At 39.7% G+C, this 27,728-nt stretch overlaps 2 protein-coding genes and 2 non-coding genes across 13 annotated transcripts in view; 2 read left to right on the forward strand and 2 right to left on the reverse strand.

The window, feature by feature from the left end:
- Positions 1 to 8,100, reverse strand: part of LOC144650739 (agrin-like) — a 43,879-nt gene extending 35,779 nt beyond the window's left edge. For 6 of the 9 annotated variants that reach the window (XM_078510481.1, XM_078510487.1, XM_078510482.1 and 3 more), the window contains exons 1-3: positions 7,918 to 8,100; positions 4,851 to 5,137; positions 3,752 to 3,898 (exon numbers count right to left, since the gene is read on the reverse strand). In XM_078510481.1, the coding sequence (XP_078366607.1) occupies positions 3,752 to 3,898; positions 4,851 to 5,137; positions 7,918 to 8,018 (535 nt within the window). In that variant the 5' untranslated portion in view covers positions 8,019 to 8,100. Of the gene's footprint in view, positions 1 to 3,751; positions 3,899 to 4,850; positions 5,138 to 7,917 lie in introns of those variants that run through there. The other 3 variants (XM_078510484.1, XM_078510479.1, XM_078510488.1) reach the window with 2 other exon arrangements.
- Positions 8,101 to 9,423: 1,323 nt separating this feature from the next.
- Trnat-agu (transfer RNA threonine (anticodon AGU)) lies at positions 9,424 to 9,497 on the forward strand. The gene has a single exon. It is a non-coding gene; the product is annotated as a tRNA-Thr (tRNA).
- A 382-nt stretch (positions 9,498 to 9,879) lies between these two features.
- On the reverse strand, positions 9,880 to 9,952 carry Trnav-cac (transfer RNA valine (anticodon CAC)). Its single transcript has one exon. It is a non-coding gene; the product is annotated as a tRNA-Val (tRNA).
- Positions 9,953 to 11,577: 1,625 nt separating this feature from the next.
- On the forward strand, positions 11,578 to 27,436 carry LOC144650728 (uncharacterized). 2 transcript variants are annotated; one of them, XM_078510470.1, is made up of 6 exons: positions 11,578 to 11,704; positions 11,807 to 11,963; positions 12,042 to 12,150; positions 18,750 to 18,806; positions 19,316 to 26,588; positions 27,112 to 27,436. In XM_078510470.1, exons 4-6 carry the CDS (start codon positions 18,794 to 18,796, stop codon positions 27,131 to 27,133), a joined length of 7,308 nt encoding a protein of 2,435 aa, XP_078366596.1. In that variant the 5' UTR covers positions 11,578 to 11,704; positions 11,807 to 11,963; positions 12,042 to 12,150; positions 18,750 to 18,793; the 3' UTR covers positions 27,134 to 27,436. The 2 variants fall into 2 exon arrangements, with proteins under 2 accessions (XP_078366596.1, XP_078366595.1); XM_078510469.1 differs by having other exon boundaries at positions 11,807 to 11,959.
- Positions 27,437 to 27,728: the final 292 nt, after the last annotated feature.

The following is a 27,728-nucleotide window of genomic DNA, read 5'->3' on the forward strand; positions in this document are numbered from 1 at the left end:
GCGCCCGAATGTGTGACCACTTTTAATTTATTCACATTCTTTCGTGCAGATTTAATCCAATCAAAAGTCGTGGATAGCTTGCAGTTGACTTCTGATTGGATTAAATCTGCACGAAAGAATGTGAATAAATTAAAAGTGGTCACACATTTGGGCGCCTTGCTGTAACCCGAATTTCCGTGTGGTGCAAGGTACGTTTACATTAAATAACCTGAATGATGCCTAATGCGTAATGATTTCTATGGCTACCTGCGCTTTTCATGCGACAAAACAACAACGTCCAACCACGAAATGCTGGTAAAAAAGTAATAATGAAATAAAATAAAATACAATGAAATAACAATTTGCACAAAACAAATTGTTAACAGATTTAAAACCAGCCACGAAAACTTAATCTTACTAGTTCGCACAATTTGTTTTGTGCAAATCGTTATTTCATTGTATTTTACTTTATTATTATTATTATTATTATTATTATTATTATTATAAATTCGATGCTATTTAAATCTTATTTAATACTATTATTATTATTATTATTATTATTATTATTATTATTATTATTATTATTATTATTATTATTATTATTATTATGTTTTCATCATCTGTTTTTTGTCATCTGACAATCCTATTGTTTTTCGAATTTAAATTTAGTTGTACCTTCATTTTAACGGTTACCTTTAGCTTCTGAAGATGTATGTTCAAGTATATAAAACGTCAAGTAAAAGTCTATTTTTTATAACAATGCGTTTTTCTGTAATGTTCATCGCCGCAGTTTGCGTGTTATTTTTAGTTATACAAAGCCATGTTTTCATTGCCTCGAATTGGTCTTTCTCCACGCACGAAAACCGAATAATATACTTATTTCATTATATACAAGAAGCACTAGCAGTATTTCTCAATTTTAATTTTGATTTTTCAATCATGCAGCTCTGAACCCGTTGCCGCTTAAGAGCGGTATTTGGAAAGTTGTGTTCTTTTCTTTCTTTGTGTGTGTGTGTGTGTGTGTGTGCGTGTGTGTGTGTGTGTGTGTGTGTGTGTGTTTTCCTTGCAGATTGATTCTTGTATAAGAAAGGCTCATGTAGACAATAAACTCGTTAATTAACAATTATTCGTCGAAGTGGAGGTGAATAGTGGTGGATATTTACCGAGCCGCGAATTGTTTTAGAAGTATACCACACAAGTTGAATAACTAACGGACAAAAACAAAGCGACGCGCGAAGGCAGTTTTAGTGTTTCTCTTAAGCTGCTCGTAGGTGAATAGTACTTTGCTAGTCACCCCCGAGTTAACCAATCAGCGCGGGCGAATAGCACTATTCACTTTTATAAAATAACTCAGACACTACGCGCGCTCTGATTGGACAAAAACCTATGTACTATTGTACTGGGAAAGTCCCGCATCTGTCCAGGCATGGCCGAAGAATTAAAGTTAGTTCAATGTATTCTTTTGGTCTATCTGATGGTTAAAACGGAGGATATCTGATTCTCGTAAATGATCATTATGAAATTTTTACTGAGGGTGGATCACAAGATTGAATTTTCCCGCCCAACACAGTTGAGCAAAGCAACTAAAAAAAAAACGAAAACACGGAGACAAACATATGAGAAGGAACACAATAAACAGGTCCGCTTTCAGTGGACTGGAAAAATATTATAAACATGGATATCGTTCCATTCAACATTAACTCGGAAATGTTATTTGAAAGGAATTAAAACTGATCAAATTGGTGGCGATGAACTTGAATTATTTTGATGGCAGACACGCTGAGTTCTTGTACGCGCTTGAGTTATATCTTCAGTTTTGCGTGCTTTCAGTGCTTTTTCCCAAGTCTGTTATTCGGCGAAAACAAAAGAATACGGAATAAATAAATTCATAACAAATTTCTAAAGCAGTGTTTGTGGAACTAACCATTATTCTCAAAACCTTCATCAGTCTGTGAAGTTTGTAAACTTACAAAGTTATCGTGTTTCTTTTACCCGCTTTTACTTTCGCGGTGAATGACCTCGGCCACAATTTGCTAGATTTCCACGTAAAAGAACTTTAAAATCGTTAAATACATTTTATACCGTGACAGTTTGTGTTTTTCCTTTTCCTTTTTTATGACTTTTATAGCTTTAAGAGAACTTTTAAACGTTTTTTGTCGCGTCGATTCGTGAATTTTGTGTGTTTTGCTGAACCTGTGTTTTATTCTTTCAGCCGCTGTGATTGGTTTATCGCGTCATCCGATGAACTTGTTGAGAATAAGACATTTGATCACGAAAATAAAATAGATTCCTATTTCTTTGAAGGACGTTTTCTATAGTTATTTCATAAAAGCAATAGATTACACTTTCTAAGGCTTTACTGGCGTGATAAAACTACTTGGGATGTTGGGGGAACACTCGAAAAGCTAGCCTGCGCAGCAGGCGTCTGTTTACGTTTTTTAGCGCGTGGCCCCCTCTCTCCTTTCGCGTTTCCCATACGCGCGCTCGAAACTACAACACTTGCTACGCAGGCTATCGAAAAGCTTTTATATAGTAACCTGGATTCTACGCGCATTTTAATTGGTTCTTACTTATAATCTATTAGAGTACAGACACATAGATGACGTCACGCGGTGGTGTGACTCACGCGCGTGATCAAAGTTCATAGTCCAAATCAGAATTGTCGGCAAAGTTTTTCAAACTTGTAGGGCCACAACAAAGCAAAAACGTTCAGCTAAATTACAAATCTTCAGTGAGAAACAATACGCCAAGCATCGTTCACCTTTCGAAGCATTTAACTGGGCGAAACAAGCTTGAAGAAGGCAGTGAATTATTCGAGAAATTATCCGAAATCTGTATGAAAGTTTGACCGATGTTGTACAGTTGGACGACGCCACGGGAAACAAAAGAATTGCGGTTGAACGCTTTGGTTCATGCTTACAGATTTGAACAACTTTCCAAATCGGAATAAAGGTTAGTTTTTTCATTGACTTTTAATTGACCATTTTTATGTTTATTTAATCGGATTAAGAGTGCTTCGTGTTAGTGAAATCAAAACAACGTAGCTCATCTTTACGGCGGCATTGCTCACACTGAAGTATGCAGAAGTCTTGTGTTATTATATAAAACAAATAGATTCCATTTTGCCGTGGGTCTGTTCAGTTATAGATCACAGAAGACGTCCAAGTGTGGTATGAACATCAGTGACCCACTCACCTAGCGGCTCGCGGGCCACTTCTTTTGTTCATACCACATTATGACGTCATCTGTGATTTATAACTAACAGACGCACGGCAAAATGGAATCTGAAAGTGATCATCGCAGTGAATTTCCATTTATCATTTAATTTTCATTTATCACTTTCATATATGAATTATTTCATATACATTACATCATTTCACTCCTCTCACGGGAAAATATGGTAGAGCATCGCACCGGTATCGCGGAGGTCACGGGTTCGAATCCCGTTGAAGCCCAATTGCTTAAATTGGAAATTCACTGCGATGATCATTTATCACTTTCATATACATCCGCAGTTCATATATGAATCATTTCATATACATTACATCAAAATGGAATCTAAAAGTAAATCACTCGCCTGACGGCTCGTGATCTTTTCTCGTGTTCTCCCAAAACCCCGCGTGGTTTTATTACACCATTAAAGCCCTAGAAAGTGTGGTCTATTGCTTAAGTGTGGTATATACTTATCTGTAATATAACTTCACAATTAAATGCTATTGTGGATTCAAAATCGAGATAATTTAGAAAATGTATAACAATATGCAATACGTACATTTCATAGTACATGGCTTTCCATTCGAGGTGATAGCTGGATCACAGAAGTGAAGTATGAGCTTCGTTTGGAGGGTTCCGGCGAGTGACTCACAGGTCCCACCATACAAAACACGTTTACGGGTATTGTTTTTCTTTCGAGCGAAACCTGTCAAAGAAAAAGCACATGGGTCGTAAAAGCATTCTCCAAACTGACTTTTTTGTGCTTGCACAAAACACTTTATAACATTGCTAGCAGAGCCGTGCAATCAAACTCAGCATACGTAATCCATATTCCAATTTATAGTTCACCACAAAATTTTCTCCGATTCTAAATGGTTTAAATTGATCACGTAACCCGAGAGTGTTCGTCCGCGGAGGGCACTATCGGCCCATAGCACCCGTCCGAGAAAAATGCAGATATGTCCAGGATTGAACGCTAATGAGATGCACGTTTCTCATGACAGCCATCACAAAGTGTCCTCATTAATAAAAGTTCACCAAAACACACCTAAATTTGTCAAATATGAAGTAATATGGAAATATGGAATAACACAGTCAAACATGAAGTACTCATTTAACAATACTTGCGTTCAATCCTGGACAGAAGTGGAAAAATGCCCAGATAGATAGTGCCCCTCTGTGAAATCTCTTATAAACAAGCCGGCCTACACACAGAAAAACCCCACTTAACCCCCTGAAAGCGAGAGCAATCGCTTCGTCAGAAAATGTTTTCTCGTGCGATTTTTTGGCGCGGGTTTTTACACCAAAAGTACCTTGAAGGGTTAAAAGTGGTTTGTTAGATTTCTCTGATAAGGAAGAGAGGGAAGCATCATTTTCATTCTGCAACTGACAGCCGTTTGCACGTTTTATAAAAGGAACTTCCGATTTTGCCCATCTTGGGGTTTAAAACCAAGTCGTGCGAGTGTTGTAGCTATAGTTAGCAACCTTTTCTATGTAAAGCCACACTCTTAAAATTTCCTTATTATCCCCCTCCCCCCCCCCTCCTCTCTCCACTCCTACACGATTACACTCACCACTTTTTCGAAATGGTCGCGTTTCTAAACGGAAATAAAGCTTAATAAATCGATTATAATTGTTTTCAACAATTTTTGACTCACCGATTAAGAAATACGTCTCGCCTTCCCTCCTAACAAAATCCAAAGTTTTTGTATTGTTGTGATGGTTTAAGCCACATTTTAAGGAGACAAGCCGCTTTCCCTCGGTAGCGTTACATTTTTGGAATCCGTCATAGCTTACAGAGTAAATATCTACTTTTCCAGAGTATTTTTTCAGAGTATTTTTCCAGAGATCTTTTCCAGAGTAATTCTTCGCCAAAGACCATTCGCACTTGACAGCTATCTTAGCATTACTTTTAAGCAGAAGAGGCTCATTGTTTTCTTTCTCTCTGCAAGAAAATAAAACAGAAAAATAATTACACTTTCATTCCAAGATCAGATTTCTACATCTCTTAACCAATAGCTATATTTTTCTATAATGTTTATTCGATCTGAGAATTTTTGGAGACAACATCCCGTAGATGAAAGTCTTTTTTTTATTCTCGTTACGTCTTCCCATTACATTAAACAACATAGCTTTTTTTTTTAAAAGTAGCAATTTTCATAATAAATTAGTAAGACCAGGAGCATGTAAGACAACATCTCTCATCTTCCCTGACAAGTATTTTTGGGGAAGTTAAGAGGGGGCAGGGAAAGATAAAATCAGATGATATGATGAATAAACAAACACGAGCGTTCAATTTCAAATATTTCTTTGTGTTATATCATTTCCCCTTTCTGGAAAATTAAGGATCAGAAATTCGGCATGGGATTTTTTGGGGGGTAGATTTTCGGTCCAGGGTTTTTTGGGGTTTTGTTGGAAGCCTAAGGGATTTTTTTGGGATCTTGTATTTTGCACCCATTCGATCATCCCCGTCACTTGAAATCCCGAGTTCCCGCTGGCGGGAAGTAGTCTAATTGTTTTAGAAGCCACCCTAAGGATCCAGTCCAGAACCTGCAATTTTATGTATTTTAAAGCCATAAATCGCGAATAAGTTCTCCTTTCAAGCACAACGAGCGCGCGAGAGTGTTCTATCAGTGATTTATAGAAAACAGTGGGAAATATCTAATTCCTACTATTCACGCCATCGGCCAATGTTGTCTCCATTTTTGTTTTCTAAAAAAAAGTTTTAAATAACATCAAATTTTACGTGGTGCTGCATTGAAATCTAACATACCGTTTTTGCACTCCGGTCGCTTGTAAATCAGGCCGAGAAAGCGCATGATTTGTGTGTTAAACGAGCGAACCAAAACAAAAAACGGAGACGCGTGTCACTGTGTTCGTTTCCTAGCCATTTCGACGCGCGCTTCGAAAATAAGATCCATTTTTGCCTAGTGCGCTGCGCTAACATAAACAACGTTCCGTTCTGGATAAAATTCTCGAGCTTCGCCTCAGTAAGTCATGTGCTGTGCTTAGACTTACAGACTGCGAAAAACTCTTTCTTAAATTCAAAACGATCGGCTTTAGTTATTTGTAGTGGTGCCGCACTCTGTAGGGAAAACTGTCTAAATGCACGCACAAAATGACGAATTTTATTGCGTGTCCACTGAAACCTAAAAGCGATAAAAATGTTTCAATCTTGTGTGTTTGCGGTTTGTTCCACTAGATCCAGTGTGCTTGCGGTTAGTTCCACTTCGGTTTGCGTGCGATTAGTTGAACTTCGGTTTGCGTGCGGCTAGTTCCACTTCGGTTTGCGTGCTGTTAGTTCCACTTCGGTATGCTTGCGGTTAGTTCCACTTCGGTTTGCTTGCGATTAGTTCCACTTTGGTTTGCTTGCGATTAGTTCCACTTCGGTATGCTTGCGGTTAGTTTCACTTCTGTTTGCTTGCGATTAGTTCCACTTCGGTATGCTTGCCGTTAGTTTCACTTCGGTTTGCTTGCCGTTAGTTTCACTTCGGTTTGCTTGCTGTTAGTTTCACTTCGGTTTGCTTGCCGTTAGTTTCACTTCGGTTTGCTTGCCGTTAGTTTCACTTCGGTTTGCTTGCCGTTAGTTTCACTTCGGTTTGCTTGCCGTTAGTTTCACTTCGGTTTGCTTGCTGTTAGTTTCACTTCTGTTTGCTTGCCGTTAGTTTCACTGTCTTTCGTTACTGACTTTTTCACTCTGGTTTGCTTGCGGTTAGATTCACTCTAGTTTGCTTGCCGTTAGTTTTATTTCGGTTTGCTTGCCGTTAGTTTCACTTCGGTTTGCTTGCTGTTAGTTTCACTTCGGTTTGCTTGCCGTTAGTTTCACTTCGGTTTGCTTGCCGTTAGTTTTATTTCGGTTTGCTTGCCGTTAGTTTCACTTCGGTTTGCTTGCCGTTAGTTTCACTTCGGTTTGCTTGCCGTTAGTTTCACTTCGGTTTGCTTGCTGTTAGTTTCACTTCGGTTTGCTTGCCGTTAGTTTCACTTCGGTTTGCTTGCCGTTAGTTTCACTTCGGTTTGCTTGCCGTTAGTTTTACTCCAGTTTGTTTGCGGTTAGTTTCACTCCGGTTTTCTTGCCGTTAGTTTCATTTCGGTTTGCTTGCCGTTAGTTTTAATTCGGTTTGCTTGCGGTTAGTTTCACTGTCTTTCGTTACTTTTCACTTCGGTTTGCTTGCGGTTAGTTTCATTCTAGTTTGCTTGCCGTTAGTTTCACTTCGGTTTGCTTGCCGTTAGTTTCACTTCGGTTTGCTTGCCGTTAGTTTCACTTCGGTTTGCTTGCCGTTAGTTTCACTTCGGTTTGCTTGCTGTTAGTTTCACTTCTGTTTGCTTGCCGTTAGTTTCACTGTCTTTCGTTACTGACTTTTTCACTCTGGTTTGCTTGCGGTTAGATTCACTCTAGTTTGCTTGCCGTTAGTTTTATTTCGGTTTGCTTGCGGTTAGTTTTTATTTAGTAAGGACAGCATTTTTTAAAAATAAATAACTGTATCACTTTTGTTTACACCATTTTGCGCGTGCATTCAGACAGTTGTTTTCTCTATAAAGCGTGGCACCACTAAAAGTAACTAAAGCCAAACGATCGACTTTTGAGCAAGTCTACATGTTTTCGCAAGCACCATCTGTTGACATTACATCCATGCAGCGAATCCCTTGGCATGTTTGTACTTTCACACAAAAAAGACTAAAAAAACAGTCTCTGGTAAAAGTTCGGTCAAAGTATTTGTAACTTACCTCGTGCCGTAAAAGCTCAAAGTGACTTTCGAAGCAACAGCAAAAGAAAAAGTAGAAAACCCAATCAATAGCAGAAAACAACTGATCTGTAATTTTTTCATTTCAGTACTTTACGAAAAGTGCAGTGAAATTTCCCATTCCTTCTTTTGTGTATACATTCTTTTCCAATGATGGCTCCATTAATGCTGATGAAGTCACAAAGGTTACGAATTAATTGATCTATCAATTAATTAATTAATTAATTAATTAATTTGTCGAGGATACAATACGCGCGCGACTATTAAAGGGGCTTTGTTACACGTATTTTACCAGATTTTCTGAACAGCTAAAATTTATATTTGTGTCGCAGGAAACTTAAAAAAGTAGTCTTTTTATGAAAAAATTCCTTTATTAGAGCACTGAAACTGTAAACGAGCGTCTTTGGCTGCGGATGGCTCGGATGGGAATGAATTTTAACTTGAAAAATCAAGGCTTAACTTTTCAAGTTGTTTCCACGCGTCTTCCAAAAAAAATCAATTTTTATAGCTGTAGCTTGATTTCTATCCGCAAGATGTTCAGAGAAAATTAAGTTGTCTACCACTAATTTCACAACAGTTTAGACCAAAAATCTGCGAAAATCCCCGTAAAGTAACCTCTTTAAACCATTTCATTATTAGTCTGCAGTACAGGCGTTTCTCGTGAGCGGGCGCATTAAAATGCGCATGCTCGCTAAAATACACCGGCATTTAAGGCTAATGCATAATGCTAGTATCATTCCATGCTCATAGAAAACAAGAACAGAATGTTTATTCTTTTCCCTCACTTTAAAATTGAATCTTTGTACCTGCTAGCAATTGAAAAAACCTCAACAGCAACAACTAGGGGAGGGCCACAGGTTTTTCAGTTTTTAACTGTAATGTGTAACCCTCATTAAATAAAGTTATTATTATTATTATTATTATTTATTATTATTATTATTATTATTATTATTATTATTATTATTATTATTATTATAACAGCTTAACAGGGGTTGGGGCAAAAAGGAGTCCTTTTTGCCTCCGTCTGACGTAACTAATTACGTGACACGGGGACTGACATGATAGGGGACTGTTTGTCAGCTCCTTTGTAAGAATATGATTGTATTTTTTAAATCCAATTGAACTACATAACAAACTTTCAAGCGTTGAAAGGAGTGAGTATTTTACTTTATCAAAAATAAACCATAAATAACCATAACATCCGAAAACAAAGAACGGCTCTCCCTTACCAAAAGCAATATAGTGGATCTCAAAGAGAATGAGCCAATATGCCTAGTTCCCAGTGCTCTTCGGTTGAGAGTGTAATCCTGACATCCCCCATCACATGCCAGCATTAAGCGATGACGTCATCGCATAAAAAGTGCAAGTAGGATAGAAAAGACGATTTAGGGCAGTTTTATGAAGGACATACCTTTCTGTGATCTCGATTGTTCGGAGTATCTTACAGTAGATGTATAAAGTTGGTAATTCATGGAAAGTCTTTTATCAGGGCGCCGTAGCTCAGTTGGTTAGAGCGCCTGTCTAGTAAACAGGAGGTCATGGGTTCAAATCCCATCGGTGCCTTTCTTGACGTACTTTTTTGTCCTTGTCCTTTTTTCTGCGCTAAAACACGCATCAGTAAGACATGTTTTTTTTCCATTTCCATTTATTTTTAATAGCTTAGTATAGCGTTGGTGTAATATTCCATGAAAGAACCAGGTTTAATCTCTCATCTGAGTTTTGAATACATGACTGGTTTATTCTGCTGCCAAAATTATAGGAGTAGTAAAAACACTCTTGGTAAAACTGATTCATAATAAGCTAAGTTACCTCGCTCCTCCCTTGGCCGCCTGTAGTCAATAAGGAACTCAATTTTCTTCGACCCTCGACTGTAAAAATTATTGCGAAGCGTTGAACTGTTCGAATTTTCTTTTCTATCCCAAAAAAGTACAAATTTATACAAAAATGTTTCCGGCAGGACTCGAACCTGCGACCTTCCGCGTGTGAGGCGGACGTGATAACCACTACACTACGGAAACAACTGCTAGATTGATAATCCAAGAATTAGGTTATCAAATTTTTTATACATTGTGCGAAGTAGACATCAGTATAATGTTGTGCAACATGTTGCCGCAACATCCAACACGGGTGGTAACACGTGCAAAAACACGAAACAATTTGCACCACAACACAGGTATCCCAAGCCCATTGGGATTACTGTGGATACATATGGCTTACGCCCTCAATCAAATTGAAACTCAGTTAAACAACTGCTTTTTGGAGCTTTGTTCCGTACGACTACTCTAGTGATAGGTACCCGCTAAATATATCTACATTTCTTCGCCATTCATTGTTTGTGTAAGGCGTGTTGGTCTAGTGGCATGATTCTCACTTTGGGTGCAGGGGGTCCCGGGTTCGAATTTTTTCCTCAAGCCAACTAACTACGAGGCTGAAAAAGGGAATAAGCCATTGTGCAAAGTTCCTAGTGTTCTTCGGTTGAGGTGTTAATCCTGACATTGCATGCCGACATTAAGCAATGACATCATAGCTTAAAAATCTTTTGAACCCTTTTTTTTTCGACAGTTCATACACTTCATTGATTTTGTATCTTTTTGGCCGTAGAGTATTTCGATTTCAACTCAGAAAAGGTGTATATGTTTGATATTTCTTTTTGAAAAGCGTCACCCCTGAAGCTTAATGTTACAACACGTTTCCTTTCAAACTTGGCATGACGGCTAAATTTCCCATGTTTTATTTTAATATTGGTTAGGTCGAATGTAAACAATGGCGTAAGCAACTATCGCCCTGTACAATGTCCCTGTAGACGCATAAATATAATAAGATACTGCAATATCACAGCGACAAACCGATGAGTGGTGCCGGATCTATTGAAGACCTGGATCAGTAACTTAGTTAAAACGGAAAATATAGACTCACTTGTTCATTTCTTCAAGAAGGCCAAACTAACTACACTTTCTTCAACACCAACGAGACACGCAAAATAACTGACAGCATATCTTGCCGCTCTAAAAACCTTATCCATCTAATCGATTGCAAAAAATGCCACCATCAATACATTGGGGAGACCAAACGTCAACTTAACGAACGCTTCGGACAACACCGCAGATCCATTCTCAACCACCATGAACTTGATGACCCTACACCAGTATCTATTCATTTCAACCAACCCGGCCATTCCATAAACGACGTTCACCTCATCCCGCTTGAACTTATACGCAGCAAACGAGACTCAGTCAGGAAGGCTCGTGAAGCCCATTTAATTAACAAGGCAAAAACTTTACATCCTCAGACCACAGACGTGACGAAACACGTCATTGACACTTGTTAGAACCAATCATTGTTTAGTATTTTATTTTAAATTTTTCTATTTGTAACGATCCTTTCATTTTTCTCATCATTTTTTTTCTCCGCCCAGCCCCTGAAGAAGGTTTGTTTTGCAAACCGAAATATAGGGCAAAGTTTTTTCTATATATTCTAGTTTTTTTCTTTTTATCCACTTTGTTTATTTTTGACCGCTTTAGCCGTCAGGATCAGTTTGCCGTCTATATTTTCCGTTTTAGACGCATAAATAATGTGTTCCCATACTTATGGCTAAAAATATCGATAAATGATTGACAGGCCTGTGTTATATATGCAAGGTCACGCTAAATGAACACTTAGTTTTCCGAGAAAATGCGGAACGTTGATCTCAAATTCTTAGAATTGAGAGGGTCACTTAAAGCAGTTCGAATTTCAAACGGTTGTTCGACAACAAGTCTGGTGGAGTGACCGTAAGCTATCTTGTTACCCTCTCGATTCCTTTTTGCTGTGTTTTCCAAGTGGATCCGTCAGGAAACCACCAAACGACCGAGTTTTTTTTTTGCATTTTGCAGACAGAATCCAGCATACCTGATCAGTCAGTAAATGCTTATGCTGCCCGTTATGTGTGAGCAATAAATAACTCCTGATGCTCTTCGTAGCGGATATTTTCAGTTGTTTTGCTGACCTTCGTGTACACAAACAGAAATCCAAGCGGCGGCAGTTAAGTAAGTTTTGGCTTTGTAGTAAGTGGTTGTAGTTACATGTAGTTAATATTGTTGAGCAAAATTAATTTGATTTTCTGGTTAGTTTGCAGCCGAGCGTCTCTGGTCCTGGGGCAGTCATGGAACGGAAGTTTTGAACGGAAACAAGAGGAATCTATTTAGCGATCAAAACGTCGAATCTCGAGCGATTCAAGGTATTATCTGTACAATTAAAGAATCAGAGGAACTGCTATATAGTAGAATCCCGATTTCTTGAGCTCCAAGGAAAACGAAAATCGGTTCGAGAAACAGGGTAGCTCGAGGGATCAGGGTTAAGATTGCAGTATTCGTTGTTTTGGCTCGAGTTATACCGATTTCTCGAACCCTTAAGAGCACAGGTTTCCTACGGTCAAACATATGTCGGTAAGAGTCCTTAAATGGATTTCGCTCATACTCTTACCATGGGTAGGCCTTAATATAAAATAAATCACAGTATACTTTGTTTGGATAAATATCGATTTGTTTTCGAGAAAATCGATAATTCTAAAATCCAGCAAAATTGACGCTTTCGGAGCTCAAAATTTATGCCGAGTTTGTTACCTTCGCGTCGAAAAAAAAAGCACTCTGGAAGAAAAGTACCTATTTAATATCGAAGAATAACATCAAATTAGTACGTCGAAAGCAATTTCTGCTCTTAAAGTCCTTTTATTTACAAAATATAATTAAGTTTATTCGACACACTTTTGATTTAATTCAAAATAGGTCAAACTTATCGCTTTATTTAAGTATGAGCGAAGCGAAATAAATGGCCGAAAATTTGGTGTTAGACAGATAAATGATTGTTCTTTTCGATACTAAAAGGATTTCCTGGAGAAATGATTTAGTGCGATGCTTTCAGATCTCAAAGTTGCTTAAAATTCGTTAATTTAACCGACCGTGACATTGTTGATCTTATCAACATTATGTTAACATTCCACGCAAAGGTTAATTTTCCCCATGTGAACTTCAACTGAGTAAAATAAAAACATAGACTTGCTTACCGTGGTGTTCGCTGATATGTTGTAAATCCTGTTTTCCTCATTTACGACAAAACCTAAGCCCTCGGCGAAGCTGTTATCCAATTTTCTTGACGCGCCATTTGTAACTGATTTCCACGTATTGAAGTGACAGTTCTTTTCCATGCTTTCTTGAAAACAGTCCTGAGTCTTAACTGATCAGTGTAAACAGGAATACGAAGTACTTTGCTTTAAATCAACTTAAAGCTTAGCAGCAGTGGTAGATAAATCGATACGGCCGGCGAATCTTCGTTTCGAAAACCGCCATTTGAGATTTGTCGGCCCTTTGTCCTGCGGTATGCAGATAATTAATTCACACTTGAGTAACTTCCGGCACATGAAATCGACAACCACCGTGACCAGATAGCACCCTCCTTTTCGAAATATTGGTCGAGGCACTATTTTTATCATTTTAACATAAGCTCTCAATGAAGAACTTTTGGGCTGAACTTGTAATAAAGTTTCACTTCAGTTAGCCACCGTTCGAGAGAGTTGTTAATGGTTGCATGAAATCCGGGTGGAAAGTTCTTCTGTTGCGTTGCTTCGCTTTGTTTCATATTTTTTATCCAGTTCTTACCCTTGTTCAAATTCTTGTCCCTTCTTCAGTGGAAAATTTGAAACGACCTTAAAATCCCTATAAGACGGAGATCTCTTTTAGACGAACTGAGTTGGAGCCGGTCCCGAAGGTACCCGTTTCAGAGAGAGTTGGCTGTACACAAAGCCTTAGATGGCGTCGTTGGATCCGTCTCCCGTGAATGTCAGTTAAAAATATATATTCCGCTGTGTAGTCTAGCCTGTAAACAAGCTCTCCTTCTTTCTCCTGTGGAGGATTGGGCGAAATAAAAGCGGGAAGGAAAGGTGGGGAAGGGGTGGGGAAAAAAGGGGCCATATATCATGTATATGCAGTTGTAATACCAGTCACGGTAAACAATTTATAATAAAACGCTGAACATTTATGACTGTATAAAAAATTATTGGTGTAAAAATTAAGGAAAGGGTGCTTTTCACTTCATTAGATTAAGCTAGGTGAAGAAAAGTACACGTAATCAGAAGTTTGTTATGGACTTCTGACGTGATGCCATATTTTGTATTTATTTCTGCAAAGTACAACAAAGCATTTATACCAAAGTAGCATTATTAAAAAAAATGAGCATAATTACAGTTGAGCATTATATCGGACAAAAAACAAGCATTGTTAGAAGCATAACATTCCCTTTTTACCAGCGTAATTGGAAGGGCCTCTGGTATTCAGTTAGAAAGAACTTGCATTCAAAAGATACCGCGTTCTAGAAACAAGTCACCCCGTTTTGGCTGCTGATATTTTGGAACTTTTGTGTGTTCAAAATACCATATCTCGTTCTAGATATCGTCTGATATTGAAAATCCCGTTCTAGAACCCAAAACCACGACCTCATTGGACGGCACAGAGCCGTTTTTGGGAATACCCCAGCTTCGACAACTCCTTCCTAATAAAGTTCGCCTATTGAATTGAGAATTAAGGTGATTATAAAGTTATTACTTTATATCTCTTGTTGTTTGGAAACTTGAGTCGTATTATAATTATAACCGTCTTATTTATGAAGGAATAGACTGCGGATAATATTTGAAACTTAAACCGTTTTCCCCTAATAGCTTCCAAATCAACGGCAAAAACACACCGGAAAACAGGTTTAAAAACAAAATATTTATATAATGACTATGATATTTTTAAAACATTTGGGTTCCCTGACGGCGAGGCGCTTGCCCCTCCCCGCAAGCTCTGGCGGGGGGCACCTTCCCTTGTTTACGCCGGACCCCAACAGAATATATACATGGTCATATTTTTTAACATTCACGGAAGACGGATCCAACGATAACATCTTAGATTTTGCTTTCACCTGTTTTGCCTTGACCTAATCAAGAACTTGGACAAAGGTAAGAACAAAAAAAAACTATAAAGCGAAGCAACGCAACAGAAGAACCTTAGACCCGGGAGTTAAAAGCGCTGTCATGCAACTATTTAGCAACTTTCACAAACGGTAGCTACCTAAAGTGAAACTTAATTACATGTTCAGCCCAAAAGTTTTTCATTTAGAGCTTATATTAATATAGCAATAATATGGTGCCTCAACCAATACTATACCAAAACGCAGGGTGCTATCTGGGATCTGGTCACGGCGGTTGTCGATTTCATGTGCCGGAAGTTACGCAAGTGTGAAATACATTATCTGCACACCGCATGACAAAGGGCCGACAAATCTCAGTTTTCGAAAAGAAGATTTGCCGGCCGAATCGATTTATCAACCACTGCTACTGTCCGGAACGTTTCGGTCCGATTTTCGGATAGGATATGCCTTCTAATTACACGGATAGGATAGGCCTTCTGTTTACACGGGGCCGTTCTGGAACCGGTGCGGGACGGAACCAAAACTGGACCTGCTATTTTGCAGGTCAAGTTATGGAACCGTTCCGGACCGGTTCCAGAACCGTCCTGTGTAAACACATGGATCGGTGCCAAACGCTTCCGTGTAAACAGAGGCCGATCCGGTCCGGTCCAGTTCGGAACGGCTCCGGTCCGCTCCCGTGTAAACGTAGCCTAGCTGGTTAGAGTATAAAAATGACTGAAAAAACGGCAAGGACAGGACTAACACCAGGTGTCCGTCTTATAGAGATCTTCAATAAGGGAGAGTTGACTCTACAACTGTTTTGCCTTAGCCTAATCAATAATTTGAACAAGGGTAAGAACTGGATAAAAAATATGCAGCAAAGCGAAGCAACGCAACAGAAGAACTTTCGACCCGGAAGTTAAAAGCGCTTTCATGCAACCATTTAACAACTCTCTCAGCCCAAAAGTTTTTCATTGAGAGCTTATGTTAAAATGATAAAAATAGTGCCTCAACCAATCACCAAAAAGCAGGGTGCTTTCTGGTCACGGTGGTTGTCGATTTCATGTGCCGGAAGTTACTCAAGTGTGAATTAATTATCTGCATACCGCAGGACAAAGGGCCGACAAATCTCAAATGGCGGTTTTCGAAACGAAGATTCGCCGGCCGTATCGATTTATCTACCACTGCTGCTAAGCTTTAAGTTGATTTAAAGCAAAGTACTTCGTATTCCTGTTTACACTGATCAGTTTAAGACTCAGGACTGTTTTCAAGAATGCATGGAAAAGAACTGTCACTTCAAGACGTGGAAATCAGTTACAAATGGCGCGTCAAGAAAATTGGATAACAGCTTCGCCGAGGGCTTAGGTTTTGTCGTAAATGAGGAAAACAGGATTTACAACATATCAGCGAACACCACGGTAAGCAAGTCTATGTTTTTATTTTACTCAGTTGAAGTTCACATGGGGAAAATTAACCTTTGCGTGGAATGTTTACATAATGTTGATAAGATCAACAATGTCACGGTCGGTTAAATTAACGAATTTTAAGCAACTTTGAGATCTGAAAGCATCGCACTAAATCATTTCTCCAGGAAATCCTTTTAGTATCGAAAAGAACAATCATTTATCTGTCTAACACCAAATTTTCGGCCATTTATTTCGCTTCGCTCATACTTAAATAAAGCGATAAGTTTGACCTATTTTGAATTAAATCAAAAGTGTGTCGAATAAACTTAATTATATTTTGTAAATAAAAGGACTTTAAGAGCAGAAATTGCTTTCGACGTACTAATTTGATGTTATTCTTCGATATTAAATAGGTATTTTTCTTCCAGAGTGCTTTATTTTTCGACGCGAAGCTAACAAACTCGGCATAAATTTTGAGCTCCGAAAGCGTCAATTTTGCTGGATTTTAGAATTATCGATTTTCTCGAAAACAAATCGATATTTATCCAAACAAAGTATACTGTGATTTATTTTATATTAAGTCCTACCCATGGTAAGAGAATGAGCGAAATCCATTACAGGGCTCTTGCCAAGAATTTTCATTTTTGTTTGAAATTTGTGCATATGTGCTCTTAATTTCTCGTAGTTCTCGACAACTCGAACCAAGAAGTTGTTTCCTTTCCTTTAGTCGAACACTTCAATTTAACAAGCGATTCTTCGAACCGATTTTCATTTTTCTTAGATATAAAGGCTCGTATATAATTCGGAAAACAACGATTTTTGAAACTTATTCTTGTTGTATTTATATTTCTGTTTGACCAATGTCTCATGATTGCGAATGCCACTGTCGTTCTGACTTTGTATCGCAAAATTTTGTTTCCTTTCGCCCTTAATCTTTCTCAATTTCTTTTTGAAGTTATGGCATGGATGAAGGTTGTTTAGGCTGTGAGATACCAAATACGTCCAAAATACAAAGAATTCCATCTAAAAATTTAATACCTTAGCGTCGACCGCAACGGTCAAGTATAAATTTGCATAAAAAGCTCGACCAAGCAGATGGGAAAATGTTAATCGTATGATGTTGATCCAAATGTCATATCGGACTACAGTCACTTGATTGACATCGAACCACCCAATTTTTCAAGGACCATAATGACCGCCAACAAATAATCATTTGCTGATGTAAAGTTTCTGTCTGTTCTTAAGGATAAAAATTGTCTGAACCTCCATTTGCTAGCAAGGATAGCAATAGAGTAAAACCTCTATTAGTATTAGATTACGGCTTTGAAAGAGTCGGTTGAATAGTGGTAAGTCCATACATTTTAGCTGTCAATAAGCTGTCGATTACACCGATATCCATATGACTCTCATCCACAATCAAAGTTTACCCGCAATTCTTACACAAAGGACAGCCCTGGGAGGACAGCACAGCTACTCAAAATCAAATCCTTCTTTAGCTAATTTTGACTCAGCCAGCAAACGTTTAACCAAATTTCACACCCCGCTAATTAAAAACAACATTTGACATTTCGTATTATGAAACTAAACGACGACCTCACGACAGAAAAACCGATCATTTTAAATTCTTTGTAAAAGGAACCACTCATCAGTCATTCACTAAGACTTCTACCAAGACATATTTTCGGATGTCGCCTCCGGTTTATGCATTTTGACGGAATCCCACCTAAGGAAAAATTGAGGCTCAAAACAAACTTGAGACTGTTTTCTAGACGCAACCCTACCTCATGTCTTCCCTTTTACGCTGAATCCAGTATTGTTGGTTACTTTGAAACTTTAACATTATTCTACTGAGTATTGTTTGTCAAATGCCGCAACAAGCAACTTACCGTATTTTCTCGATTAAACGCCGGGCCCCGAATAAACGCCGGGTCTCCAAGGTAGAGTGATCAGTAAGCCTTTTAGGCATTTATTTGAGGTGTAATATGCTTTAGGTATGATGGCAAGATACATTCATGTCTCAAATAATGACTAAAAACCCTTGTTTAATGAATATTTTGCTCAAATATACTGCACCATTCAAATAAACGCCGGATCCACAGAACCAAGTTTGAAATAAACGCTGGGGGCGTTTAATTGAGAAAATACGGTATCATTCGATCCCGTAAAGTACTAATGAAAGGAAATTTCGAACGCAAAGAAAAGAACGTTCTGTTAAGCATTTTCTAAAATAAAGTTCGCCATGTTTGATAAAAGGAAAGGATACGAAAACTTCTCCTGCGAAACAACTTTTTTTGGTTGTCTCAAAAATACCATCGAAGGCTGTGTGTGCTTCTCGCTGAACTCAAACATCAAACATTTCATCACTTACGTGTTACCTTCGCTCATTTATTAACATCGTTTGAATATATTATAGCATAGACATAATGGTTACGGCTGTGTGTACTTGTAGGTGTTGCCATCTGGTAAAACGTTTCTCTTTGGTTTCTAGGACTGTTCGATTCTTAGCGGAGATTCATCAGCAAAGGAAAGAAAATGTCTAACCAAGGTAAAACACTTTTATTAAGATGTAACATCTCATGTTAAAGCCCCAGTATTTACAAAAAGAACTGCGTGTGAGAAATGATGACAGTTCCCTTCAGTTTCTAAATTCAGCGAAGATCACAACCAAACCGTTCAATATCAGTTTTAATTGAAGAAAAATAGCAACTTGTTGAATGCATTATCTTTCAAATTGGGAATGTATACCTAAAATTTAGTGTACACCACTGCAGTATGCGCAAGATATTCTCATTCTCTAGTTTTGCGTGCGATCGCGCGCTTTGCTTGCGGACTACCAAAACAGATCATAGTGTAAGTAGGTGGAAAGGAATTAGGGACAGAGGCAGCAACTACTTGCAAAATATCTCAGTTATCCTGACTCCACTGACATGTCAGTATTAACCGCTTTCTGCTGTACTCCGTTGGTAGATGGCTAGTTAAAAACTGATTTATTTTGCAATATTCAGAAGTATTTTCAAATCGCTGTCTTATCATCACAAATTCAACAAATTGCAGGCCAGGTCATACCGGATGAGACTCCGGATGAGGTTGTGGTCCATTTTTCCAGCTCTGCAGATACGGTTTGCGCTCTTCCACTGGAAGACGATAAAGTGTTATATTGGCAAATCCCAGATACTCTTCTAATTGATATCCTAACCGAGATCGTGGACACAATCTCCGATCCGGACACAGATAGATTCATTGAAATCTTCGATACGTTTTCATCATTATGGGACGAGTTACGAAGGTGGAACAAAAAACGTGTCAAATGGTTTGGAAGCGAAGAGACTTGCTCGAAGGTACGCGAAACCTGTTCACACGAAACAAGCCTTGGGGACTTCGTTCTCCTTTTCCCATCACAGGGAGACATCAAGAGTGTCGACGTTCGAATCACCGACGAAATAGACCCCTCTGGAAAACTACGAAGAAAAATTAATCAGCTTATAGCATCCATCAACCTTACTGCTGACGCAGAGTCAGATGCAGATGAGGAAATCGAAGAAGGTCTCGATGCTTTTGTGGATGACAAATACCAGTCAGACGAAGAAGAAGAGATTGACGAAGAAGTACGAGCTAATCCTGAAAAGCCTTGTTATTTTCCTTCGCAAATAGAGATGGCAGCTATCCTAAAGAAACGAATTGACACGATTATGGACCATTACCACAAGATTACTAGCCTGAGCGATGTTTTCAATGATGTTGAGTTCGTAGTGTACACAGCCAGGTACAGGATGCTCAGCGATCAGACAGAGAAGAGGATACGCCATCCCGATGCCGGTGTATTGTCGAAAGAAGAACTGAAGTCACGGGATGATTCGGACACAAAGAAAAGAATGTTCATGTATATTCGCAGCCTTGAAACGGATGATCACTTTGAGAAACTTAAACGAAGTGTCCGGGAAAGGCCTGACACTCTTTTCGTCGTAATTGCAGACGAATGTCATTGGGGAATCACGAAAGATGGAGGGCAGAAATCTTCTGCTCATAATCTCTTCATTAATGAATGGTGCAAAGGAAACTCTCCCAAAAATGTGATCGTAGTTCAAATCTCTGCAACACCTTTTAATCTTCTCACACAGAACTCCCGTCTTCCTGTCGTTCCATGCGCCATTCTAAATGAAAAGGTGTCTACCACCCAAAGGGACTACGAAGAAGGTGATCTTGTGGTGCTAGAAAGAGAGCCTGACTTAGAAGAACGTGTTCGTAAGAACTCGAAGGAAGTAGAACTTCACGTTGTCCACTGGTCAGAAGTTGAACTGAAGAATTTTGAAGGCGGGATGCGGATGAAGCTCAAATCAACTTTAAACTTGCCAGATGCCCGATACCAATACCTCCGCGTTTCGTCTATAGACGGCACGGTGGGTGTCACATCTAGCGAAAGCGAAGCAACTGATTTCATCGTACAAGGCAGCCGTGGTATTGTGATTCTGAAAGTGATGGCAACAAACGGACAAGATCTAGCGAAGCCTTTGACGATAACTGCGGATGAACACGGAAATCTGATAGCCAAAGCTGATCCTCTACAGCCAACTACATTTGAAGTTAAGTTGGATTTTGGTGTTGGAATTCTCGCATTTTCTTCCTGCAAAAACCCAGATCACTTCATTGCCGTTGATGAACACGAATGTGTCACTTTACAATCCGCCAATATTGAAAGAAAGTGTGGTGTCTGCATCATGAAACCAAAGCATAAACTCGCTAGAGTGGCCTTCGAGTTCTACATGGAACAGTCTGGGCCAGTGGAAGTCGGCATTGTTGGGCAACAGTATATGAGTTTGAACTTCTACCTGAGCACCATCAACAATTCCGACCGCAACGACCAAAAGATCAGAGAGGACAAATGTTTCCAAGAAATCGTCGACCGGGCCAAGAGGCAGATGAAAAAATCTAAAACCGATAAAGCCAAAAGCGATAAAGATTCTCCTTCATTTCCAATCGATGCCTTACTTTGTGCAGAGTACTGCTACCACATTCTCCATGCTAGCGTATATGATAGTAATGGGAAGATACGAAGAGCACTAACTGCTAGCATTGACGAATCACCTGTTGCTGAATTCCACAGAAAACTCGATTCCTTTGTCGGGAAACTCAGGAACGAAACAACAAACCCGAAAAAGTACATTGAAGCAGAAGCTTTTGAGTTTGTCCGCAAGGAACTTTCTGAGAAAGCGACACACGATTTCGAAAACAAGCTGAAGGAATTGAAAAAATTACGGAAACGAAATTCAACTAAAGATGAGGAGGACATAAAAGAAGTCGAGGAAGACCTTACTTCATCATTTGTCACCTGTTTAATGCACCTTGATCAGCAGAAGTTCCAACAAAAAGTCAAGGAAAACCCACGCTCAAGCAATGTTTTTGAAGAGATGAAACAGAAGTTGCAAGATAACAACTGCCAAGTGCTGGTTGACTACTGGAAAAGTATTGTCCAAAAAGGCGAAACGAGTTCTTTAGTTGAAAATTTGATCCAGAGTGGCATTGGAAACATGGGCAAAATGAAAATTGTACGAGCCAAAAGCGGGAAAACCGCAGATCAATTTTACTTTACTCTACGATTGGCACGAACAGAGTCTTGCTTTGAAGAACGCTTCGAAGTCATCAAAGACTATGGTGGCATTCAGATCGAGAACCACTTCATGAAATCATCAAGCCCTTTCTTTCGCAAGCTTCAGACAGGAAACTGCCATGATAACTTTGATTGCTCTTGCAAGACGTTACGCCTAGAAGAAGGCCGCAAGAAGTGTTCAAAATGTCATCATGTCCACAAGTTGATAACGCAGTATGAAGACCTTGAAAATCTGGCGTGTGTCCTTATCCTGGTTGAGAAAGGTCGCATGGGAGACACATTTCCCAAAAGCTTTGATTGCCTTGACCTTCGACTCAACAATGACAGTAATTCGGAATTTAGGGAATTCTCGTCATTGTATCTTTCAACAGTCATTCAAGAGCTTGGAAGAATGTGTCGTTATTCAAAGTCTTCTGCCAATGAGAGTCCTTACGTACTTGTTGGGCGGGCGCTGTTCAAGACACTTCAAAAGTCATTGGAAACGTCTCCTTCAATGAGCGCGATTGCTTGTAACAAAGCTGACCGGTATATGGCAAAAAGCAGCAGAAAAAAGGATCAGACGTGGTCGTCGCTACGTTGGCTAGACCATGAAGCTCACACGGATAGCTTTGATTATCAAAACGTACAGACGCACCCCAACAGAATCCTTCTGCAAGCCGAACCCCAGATTGGCAAGACGGGAACGTACCTTTGCCTCATAAGAGAATTGCGACTCGACATTCTTGGAAAGGAAAAGGCTTCTCTTTCCTCGGCACCTGCATTTGACGAAGGCATCTTTTACTTCGACAAAGAGTGCCACTTGTCCGAAGAACTCCTTGTCAGTGAGATGGAGGAGAAGCAAGACTGGCAATTTCCTTATTGGAAGACAATCCAAAATTCTCCAAGCCTGAACGAAAAACCAGTGGCATCGGGAAAGTACTCAATTGGAGGCTGCTTCTACACTCATGACATGGAGGAAAGTCCTTACATTCTTATGTCAGGGCAAAAGCTGACTAAGTCCAGTCACCAGTATCAGGCGCGAGAATGCACAGGTGGTGTACGAGCTTGGCATTGGTATCATTTTGAAACATGTTCCGAATGTGGAAGACTACTCCAAGGAAAAGAACCAGTTCTGGAAACCTTTGAAGTTAACATCGATGATACACCAGTCAATGTTGTATGTTCAGTCCCAGAAGGCCGCCCATCCTTTGAGCATTTGCTGGAACAGCTAAAAAACACAAGATCAACAGGAGAGGCTGTTAAAGAGCTGAGTGCTCCTCCTTCGCCATATTGGATATTTCACGCCTCACACAGAAATGATCCTCGCAAGTGCACCTTGAATTACCACCACGTGATGCAAGAGAACAGACACGTCCACGATTATGTACAAATCGCCGTTGTTCGCAGTGAAAAGTTCAAGGCTTACAGATTAACTTGGGGAAAGGTGCTTGCCATTGTCCAATTGCCAGATACGCTGCCTAACTGTGACCTTAAGCCAAGTCAAGGAGGGGTGGGTTATGCCAGACTGTTTATTCAGAAGATGGCATTTGCCCTAAATCAAGAATGCATCTTTATGATCGATGACAATGTGGTCGCAATGTCCGAAGCAGTATTCAGCACTGGTGACCCATCTGCAACTGAAGGAAGAGTTGTAAGAGACGAGAATGGTGTGATACAAATGCAGCGCTGTTCTTTCCTGAAACCGCTGACTCATCTTCGGAAAATAGCACAAGGAAAGGAAAAACCAGGAATTGATGAAAGCAGCTATGAGCCCCATCCTTTCAGACACGAGTTTGAATCTCAAGAGCTTCCACTGTATAGCTACACGGGTCCCGCCAAGTTGTTCAGAAACAAGCAGCATGAGAGCTACGGAATATTGGGTCTTATGAGAAGTGTTCCAGTGGCAGTGAATCCATTTTCGAAGACTCAAGTTTACGCTGCTATTTTGCTGAATGTCAAGAGCACAGTGGAAAAAGGCGTGTTCTACCGTCCATGGCCTTGCTGGGAAGACCTACGCTTCAACGATGACTGCGATAAAGCTGGTCTCTGGGTTGTAAAGTGCAATCGTTACAGTTTCCTGAAAGCTCAGTACAAAGATTGGATCAACAACCTAGCTCTCCCAAAAATCTTTGAATGGAACGATGACAGCAATCTTGAGGAAAGACCACTTTCAAGCGAACTGCCCAAAGATTTGGAAGAAGGTATCATCTTGGAGCACCTTCGAAACTTTGTGAACATGCACGGTCCTGAGAAGTGTTTCAAGGGATGCATTGGATATGAATCACAAGGGGACATCGGAGACAAAGCTTTTCCCCCAAGAATAGTGCAACAAGTCAACGCAAAGGAAGGAACGGAAGAAGATTTTGCCAATGAAAATCCAGTTCATATTCTTTCCTACTGTGTTACAAACCGGTTGATTGGCAACATTGTGCTTCTGAAGTCAAGATTTTGTAACACTAAGGAAGAGATTGTGTTTGTCACAAATGCTAAGGAAGCAGTCAAAAAGTGGCCTCAAATGACGAAAGCCACTATACGAACCGAGAACGGAATTTGTTTAACCGACGAGATGGTAAGCAGAAACGCTGAGTTTGCCATTTATAGTGCTGCTGATCCAAAGAGGCATCGTTTGAGGTACATTCTGATCAAGGCATCTTTCCCACAAGAGCATAAGAATGATCAAGAAGAAATCGTTACTACAAGGGTGGAAAACAGTCCTTCGCAGTCCGGAAATGAACCAAACGAGGAGGAAAGTACCTTGTCTCATTACGTACAGTCAATCAGTAACACAAAGAAATGCGTAAAGAGGTCCCTTCAAGAATCTCTTGATAACAGCATTGAAATCAAGCGAAGAAAAACGAACGACAAATACAGTCAACGACTCGAAGGCTCATCACCAGGGACAAGTGACGATGTGACCATAGTAGAAGAGAGAAGCTGTCAGAAAAGTTCGCATGACGAGACTAAACTACTTGAAAAATCACGAGGAAAAAGACAGGAACCTGAGGCCATGGCAGGTGAATTCAAACATGGGAGCAAAAATGTCTACAACACTAAAATAATTTGTTTGGATTCTTTTGATGAGGACGACGAGATGGTGTTAGAGGAAATGGATCTTTCTGATTCTAATGACGAAGAGTGTGAGGAAGTTGACAATGGCTGCGATTTAGGCAGCCCGAACGAAGATCATTTGAGCTCGGCAAGAAAACGAGATGCGCGAAATGAAACTCCTGGATGTACAGAAGAAAACGACGGTGACACAAAACGTATCGTCAAAATAAAGAAAACTCCAGCTGTCGCGGGTGAATTCAAACAAAAGAATAAAGAAGTCGACAACATTAAAATTATTTCTGTGGATTCTTTTGATGGAGACGAAGATATGGATTTAGAGAAAATGGATCTTTATGATTGTAATGAAGAAGAATATGAGGAAGTTGACTACGATAATAGCATCCTAAGTGAAGATCATGTCAGCTCAGAAAGAGAGCAAGATGTCCGAAATGAAAATCCTGGATGTACGGGAGGAACCAGCGATGGAACAAAACTTATCGTAAAAAGAAAGAAAACTGCGGCCGTGGTGGGTAAAATCAAACAAAAGAATAGAGAAGTCGACACCACAAGAATAATTTCTCTGGATTCATTTGATGATGATGAAAAAGAGATGGATTTGAAGAAAATGGATCTTTCTGATTCTAACGATGAGGAATATGAGAAACTTGACAATTGCGGCGATGTTAGCATCCCAAGCGAAGATCTTCTGAGCTCGGCAAGAGAACGAAATCTGCGAACTGAAAATCCTGGCTGTACGAAAGGAACCAACGCTGACGCAAAAGGTACTGAAAGAAAGAAATCTGCGGTCGTCGCGGGTGGATTCGCACACAAGAATAGAGCAATCGTGCGCACTAAAACAATTCCCGTAGATTCGGTGGATGAAGACGAAGAGATTGCATTCGAGAAGATGGATTCTTCTGATTCTAATGAAGAAGAATTCGAAGAAGCTGACAATGACTGCAATGTGAGCATTATGAGCGAAGAACAAGGGACGTCAGCAAGAAAACGAAATGCAAGAAATGGAAATCCTGGATATATGGAAGGAACCAACGACGTCACAAAGAGTATCGTTGATCTTTGGAGGGAATACAGGAATCTGCCGGGGAGCAGTAAAAAAGGCAACGAACAATCAGGAATTAATGATCTTACGGAGGAGTACGTGAAGAGGAAGCTTGCGCGTTTTACCACCGATCAGTTGCAGGCCACAGACGAAAAAGGGTACACTGCTCTCCTAAAAGCCTGCTCCTTGCCTTCCATGAGTCCTCATGTGATGCAGTACCTCATCACTACAAGAAAGGTAGACCTCAACTGTCAGCTGCCACCTAACTTTGACAGAAACAACTCAGTACCAGAAGGATTGGTTCCAGGAATGTCCGCTTTGTCAGTGGCAATTAAAAGTGGAAATGTAAGATCAGTCCCCACCTTCAATAGCCGGCGAAAAGATATATCCATTCCAAGTGCTGACGATGATGGAAATAACGCTCTGCACCATTGTGCTCTTTCCGTTTCCAAATATTCCTTCGAGAACCTGTTTCCACTTTTCAAGCCACTGAAATGGAAAAACATGCGCAACAAAGAAGGGAAGAATCCTTTGGAAATTTTACAAGATATGAAGGGGTTCAGTGAGGGGAAGAGAACATTCATGCTTAAAGAAATGCAGAAGAAGGATACCACTTTATTAGACCACTTTTTCAGGTACAATTTTATTCATCAGTAGTCAATTTAGAACCTTTTATAGAAGTTTGCGTTGTTAAAATGTGTAGAGTGATTTGACACTGACTATTTTTGGTTGTAACACAACTACAGCAAAGCCAGCCAGTGCAGACCTGTTCTTTACAATTTAGTCAACCTTTGAAGTAGCCTGTTAGTAAAAGATGCTGGTTTATATTGAGGTTCATAACTTGCCTTCATACATGTTAACCATGGATAGCTTATAATATGGTGTATTATTCTGCCTTGGCTATAGTCTTTAATGAGTATGGAAGAGTAATCCCGACCGGAAAGCTCCAGCATAACGTAGCAGTAGTAAAGAGAGGCGATCAACCCCGGCAGAAGTGTGGGTGGATGGGTGCGACGATTTAGCGTTTCGAATTTCTTGCTCAAGTGAACTATGAAAGCGTCCTTTTCCATATGACCTTTATATGACTGCATATGACATTATTTCCATTTGAGTCCAGTACTGCAGGGGTTTAAACGTTTTTCTTTTTTTCTTTTGTAGTCCGAAGCCCAAAAATACCTAGTGCTCTCGATCTCGTCCAAACCACTTCGTGTCGTCAAATTGTGGTGAAGAACCAAAATCAGCATGCCTCAGCCTTGACGTACCGCGTCAGTGCTGTGTACCGAACTGGCTTCCATTCCATTGATATGGTGCTACTCAACAGTGAACATGCCCGGAATCAGCTTCCAAGGACTGTTTGCCTTGGAGAGGGCTGGAGATGAAGAGAACTGGTGACTTAAGCATCGTACGGAACTATTGCAAATGTCTGTTTGAGAGACTGTTCATTACAATTTAGGTGATCTCATAGAATGTCTCGAGGGAAGTTCGAATTTTTTATCAACAGTGTTAGATAAACAAACTTAAACGTTTCCTCATTAGAGCTAAATTAATACTTATTAAGCGAAAAACAGTTTGCGATTTTAATAGCAAACATTAACAGCAATAGCATTATTAACAGGACTTAAAGGAATAAAAAGGTCCTGGAATACTGAGATCTAAGTGCCTGCCTTTCATCTAAATGCACCAAATGTAAATATAACTATTAATTTAGAAATTAGGTTTGAGAGAGCAATTTACAAAGCGATTGTATTTTTTAATGCATTTTTTGTATTCAATTT

The sequence above is a fragment of the Oculina patagonica genome, chromosome 4 (assembly GCF_052425735.1).
Source record: "Oculina patagonica isolate OP01 chromosome 4, crgOcupat, whole genome shotgun sequence".
NCBI lineage: Eukaryota > Metazoa > Cnidaria > Anthozoa > Scleractinia > Oculinidae > Oculina > Oculina patagonica.

Coding starts and splice junctions, on each gene's coding strand:
- LOC144650728 (XM_078510470.1), top strand. Junction 26,589..27,111: donor TTATTAGACCACTTTTTCAG/GTACAATTTTAT, acceptor TTTCTTTTGTAG/TCCGAAGCCCAAAAATACCT.